Source organism: Anopheles coustani, chromosome 3 (genome assembly GCF_943734705.1).
Source record: "Anopheles coustani chromosome 3, idAnoCousDA_361_x.2, whole genome shotgun sequence".
In the NCBI taxonomy this organism is placed as follows: Eukaryota; Metazoa; Arthropoda; class Insecta; order Diptera; family Culicidae; genus Anopheles; species Anopheles coustani.
Genome location: NC_071288.1, coordinates 91,946,317 through 91,951,763, shown reverse-complemented (window position 1 = coordinate 91,951,763; position 5,447 = coordinate 91,946,317). Strand labels below are relative to the sequence as shown.

At 38.9% G+C, this 5,447-nt stretch overlaps 1 protein-coding gene across 1 annotated transcript; it reads left to right on the top strand.

Annotated features, from left to right (window-relative positions):
• Positions 1-1,063: 1,063 nt before the first annotated feature.
• Positions 1,064-4,856, top strand: LOC131269454 (angiopoietin-1-like). The gene is made up of 4 exons (XM_058271821.1): positions 1,064-1,273; positions 1,363-1,798; positions 3,745-3,911; positions 3,996-4,856. Exons 1-4 carry the CDS (start codon positions 1,064-1,066, stop codon positions 4,854-4,856), a joined length of 1,674 nt encoding a protein of 557 aa, XP_058127804.1.
• The last annotated feature ends 591 nt before the right edge of the window (positions 4,857-5,447 follow it).

The following is a 5,447-nucleotide window of genomic DNA, read 5'->3' as shown; positions in this document are numbered from 1 at the left end:
TTATCTGTTGAGTAGAAAGATGATACTTCGCAACATCGATTAATAATAACATGAATTTGTTTGAATCACATTTGCAAAGAAAGATTTGTCAAATCAACAAACAAAATGCACTGTATGGTTAAAACCATGATACAAAAAGAAACAAAACATACAGGTTCAATGGTAAAAGTTCTTTGCCGTAAGTGATTGTCAATTTCTTGCGATAGAAACAATTCTATAGAACTGCTTTTAGCCTAACTGTTTATCAAATAAATCAAATCATACACGAAAACAAAACAAAAAAGTGACGCGTAAATAGCTCACTCTTTCGTGTCGCGAGCAATTTCAGACTACGAACAAGTTCAATAAGGTATTTAACCAGTTGCGGTAAACTGCAAGAGGAGATAAAAAAAAGAACCAAACTTAATTTCAACGAGGCTTGTTGATAACAACCGCATAAACCGCAACATACCGTCAGAGTTTGCACTATCAAAATAAAATCGACCTGATTTTAGGCACATTTTGCGGTGACGCTAAACCGACCAAATTGTTATCAAAATCTGCTGCCTTTTTTCTCACGCTTCAGGACATATAAAATAGCACCGCGATCGGCAGTCGATCATCAGAAGTGTTGAAGAATTAAGTTGTGAAGCATTTAGTGTCCCTTCGCCATGAAGGCTCTCGTGTGTGTTGTGTTGTTATTCGTTCTTTTCTCATCCGGGACCACCTCGGAGTCCGATAGATATGGTGTAGATTTGTTTATGAGTAAACTTTTCTTTCGGCAAAATGCACCACCGGAAATCCCAAGTGCTAAGGCGGAAATCGAAAGTCATGGAGAGAAACTTAACGAAATTGAGCGATTATTGAATGTATGGAAATGTTGGAATGAAACAAATTTTTCAAATTATATAACTAACGGCTTGGTTTGACTTTCCTGTAGGAGGTGCAACAATCTGTTCAAGAAAACGAATTGAAATTTCAGAAGAGTTTAAAAGAAAGGGATGAATCTATAAAGGTAAGCCATTAGGATGCACACAATATTAGAGCAAAGGAAATAATTAACTGGATTTTCTATTTGCAGCAAATGGAAGATTCTATGAACGGGAGATACGAAACGCTACAGGATAAGCTTGATGAATTAGAGCAGAATCAGACTCTTGCTAAGGAAGACGTTTTCCAGGAGTTGAGTTCGACTCAGGAAAAGTATGAAAGTCTACAGAGCACGTTGATGGAATTGGAGAACAATATTACGGCAAGGGACGACTCCTTGCAGGAGATCGAACGTTCTATGAAGGTATAAATATTAAATTTGTATTACAGTTTAGCATTTGCATGTAGCATCCACTGAAGAACTGATTTACCGTCAGGATTTATTTTATCTAGGAACTTGAACGCAATGTGAAAGAGAGAGATGAAACTCAGAATGGTAAACTGATTGAAATCGGAAAACAAGTCCAGGCAAAGAACAACACCCTGCAGGAGATGATGCAGAATATGACCATATTAGAAGACCATTCAAAGGTTCAACATGAAGAGCTAGAAGCTAACCTCAACAAGCTGCAAAATGAAACAAAGAACAGCTTGGAACTTCAAACCGAATTGATCAAGAACCACAGCATTCCTAGGTCATGCAAGGACGTGTCATCAAACAAATCTGGTTCTTACGTTATCTATCTTGGGAATCGTCAGTTTAAAACGGTATATTGTGAGCAGGTCGCATTCGATGGCGGCTGGGTCGTATTCCAGTATCGCTTCAACGGGAATGTTGATTTCTACAGAACCTGGGATGAGTATCGCGATGGCTTTGGAACAATTGACGGTGAGTTTTGGTTAGGTTTAAAGTATCTTCACCTGTTGACCTCAACCCGAAAGCACGAGCTTATGGTTGAAATGAAAGACTATAGCGGAAACTATATCTATGCAAAGTATGACCACTTTGAGATTGGCAGTGAAGCGGAAAAGTTCATTCTAAAGCTTGGAAATTACATTGGAACGGCTGGAGATTCAATGACTTACAATCACGGCATGAAGTTCACTACTAAGGATAGCGATAATGACAATTATGCAAGTTACCAATGCGCCGAGTATCAAAAAGGAGCTTGGTGGCACAATGGATGCACCAATGCCAACCTCAACGGACCGTATGGAAACTTATCAGAACAAAAAGCGATGTTTTGGTACCATTTCAAAAACGACCTCCGCGGCATGGCTTATACCAGAATGATGATTCGTGAAATCGATTAAAAATGGATAAAAATAAAACGAGTTACGCACAACCAATTCATGATAACATGTGTTGTAAGTTTTTCATTCAATCAGAAGGTGATATCATTTATCACGATACAAATCCTGTACTACGCAAGCGCCTAATTGGAGAGATGACCTCTGCTTTTAACTCAAATTCCAAAAAAAATCTTTTGCGTGTAAAAATGTCACAAATGTTATTTACCTTTCTTGCGTCCGACTTTGGGAAGCTAAATTCCGAATTGCTTCGATTGTTTCACTTGGTGTATCACAAACACAACAAACCCTATTTACTTCAGGACGTATCGTGATGGTTCTATGAAAATAAGTCTTCTTCTTCTTGGCGTAACGACCTTGTTGGTCATGCCTGCCCTGTAAAGGGCTTACGAGACTTTTTACCCTATGTGTACGTGGATAGTCAGTCCTCTCGTACAGGGGAGGGTCCGGTCTCGGTTGGGATTCGAACCCACGCCGTCGAGGTTGTGAGCCCCGGCGCTCATGGGTCGATTTTTCTAACCGGCGCTACCGCACGGCTGTCGCGGACCCCCCTGAATGAAATAAAAATAAGTAATAGTGTTTTTTTCTCGATTCTAATCATCGAGAAAATATTCACTCAGGATTTCATGAAATGAAGATGAAATATTAAATCCATAAGGGGAGGAGTTCACCAGAAAGAATCGATGGGTAGTAGATTAAAATTAGTTCAAGTAATTCAAAAACACAAGTTTTTAAAGCGTCAAATAATAAAACCAATCGTAAATAAATTTAAAAAAAACCAGCCTTTCAAATTTTCAACCGGATTCTTCTAATCTGTAAAATCATAGCACAAAACAAAATCGGCAAACGATACACAAGTGACCAATAGAAACCCATTAAATTTGTCAACACGTTTCTATTGCAGATGAGAAAAAAAGGAATGTAGGCTCTTATTTTCCAATTTCAAATGAACTTCCCAACAAGTTCTTTCTTTCATTTCTGAATACTTCTTCGTTTGCATAACCGTGTCCAGCTCGTCCATCTTTCAGTTCTTCCGATCGTATCTCAAATTCCGTTCACTTAAGTTCGCTCTAATCAGCTTCCCCTCACGATCCATAAGCAGTTGCAAAAACATCACTAAAAACACACTCAAACGCGTAAAAACCAAGCCATATTCAACGTTGCAACGATGCTTGTTGATAACAACCACATAAAGCGCAACGTACCGTGGGAGTCTGGATTATCAACATAACATGCCCTGTTAGGCACATTTTGCGATGACGCTAAACCGACCAATTTGTTATCAAAATGTGCTGCCTTTTTTTCTCACGCCTCCGGACTATAAAATAGCTCCGCGATCCGAAGTTAATCATCAGAAGTGGTGAAGATTCAAGTTGTGAAGCAATTAGTGTTCCTTCACCATGAAGGCTCTCGTGTGTGCTGTGTTGTTGTTTGTTCTTTTCTCATTCGGGACCACCTCGGAGTCCGATAGATATGGAGATTTGTTTTTGGGTAAACTTTTCTTTCGGCCAAATGTACCACCAGAAGGTCCAAGTGCGAAGCTGGAAATCGAAAGTCATGGAGAGAAATTGAACGAAATGGAACGATCATTGTACGAAAAATATGAAAGTCTACAGAGCACGTGGATGGAATTGGAGAACAATATAACGGCAAGGGACGACTCCTTGCAGGCTATCGAGCGTTTTATGAAGGTACAAACATTTTCATAATGAATTTAACCATTGGTTTGAATGCATGTAATATATATATATATATATATTTTTTATTTTATCAAGGAACTTGAACGCAATGTGAAAGAGCGAGATGAAACTCAGAAAGGTATACTGAATAAAATCGAAAAACAAGTCCAGGCAAATGAGAACACCTTGCAGGAGATGATGCGGAACATGACCAGGTTAGAAGACCGTTCGAAAGTTAAACATGAAGAGCTAGAAGCTAATCTCAACAAGCTCCAAAGTGAAACAAAGAACAGCTTGGAACTCCAAACCGAAGTTATCAAGAACAAGAGCATTATTTGGTCATGCAAGGACGTGTCATCAAATGAATCTGGTACCTACACCATCTATCTTGGGAATGGTCATTTCAAAAAGGTTTATTGTGAACAGGCCGCATACGGCGGTGGCTGGATCGTATTCCAGTATCGCTTCAACGGGCAGGTTGACTTCCACAGAACCTGGGCTGAGTATCGCGATGGCTTTGGAACAATTGACAGTGAGTTTTGGTTAGGTTTGAAGTATCTTCACCTTTTGACCTCAACCCGAAAGCAGGAGCTCATGGTGGAAGTGAAAGACTATGACGGAAACTACATCTACGCAAAGTATGACCACTTTGAGATTGGCAGTGAAGCGGAAAAGTTCGTCCTAAAGGTTGGAAATTATAGTGGAACGGCTGAAGATTCAATGACTTACAGCCAGGGAACGAAATTCTCTACTAAGGATAGCGATAATGATAACCATAGTACACTTCAATGCGCCGAATATAAAAAAGGAGCTTGGTGGCACAATCAATGCAGCTATGCCAACCTCAACGGACCGTATGGAAACTTAGAAGGCGATAAAGCGATGTATTGGTACCATTTTAAAAACGACTACCGCGGCATGGCTTATACCAGAATGATGCTTCGTGAAATCGATTAAAATGGATCCAATAAAGCGAGTTACGTACAACCGATGGATGATAGCTTATGTTGTACATCTCTCATTCGAAGGTGATCATTTATCACGATACAAACCCTGTACTGCGCTTCATTCTACTTAAAATATCCCCAAATGGCACAAGAGGTGTCATACTCGTCGTCAATCAAATTGAAATAAAATCCTTTTGCGTGTAAAAATGTCACAAATATTATTTATCTTCCTTAAGTCCGACTTTGGGAGGCTAACTTTCGAATTGCGTCGATTGTTTCACTTGCCGTATTGCAAAAAAAAAAACAAAAATCAACTTACTTCTGGACGTTTCATATCCGGGTAGTTTTATGAAAAGCAGTAATATTTTTTCAATGCTCAGTCGATTTTAAGATATTCCAATTGCATTGCGGCAATCGTTTTTTCGATTAAGATCCGCTGAAATCGATATTTCTTAGGGAAAGCAGGGTGCGGACACTACATAAAAACACTACATAAAAGTGTTTAAATCCATACGTAGAGGAGTTTATAAGAAAAATTAAATTAGCAGATGATTACAATAAGGTCAACAATAATTAATTAAAAATAAATCAATAGAAAAAC

Bases quoted from the DNA above. Each gene is read 5' to 3' on its own strand.
- LOC131269454 (XM_058271821.1), top strand. From the start codon at position 1,064: ATGGAAGATTCTATGAACGGGAGATACGAAACGCTACAGGATAAGCTT. The intron at 1,274-1,362 runs GTATAAATATTA...TATTTTATCTAG, and splicing joins AGATCGAACGTTCTATGAAG to GAACTTGAACGCAATGTGAA. The intron at 3,912-3,995 runs GTACAAACATTT...TATTTTATCAAG, and splicing joins CTATCGAGCGTTTTATGAAG to GAACTTGAACGCAATGTGAA.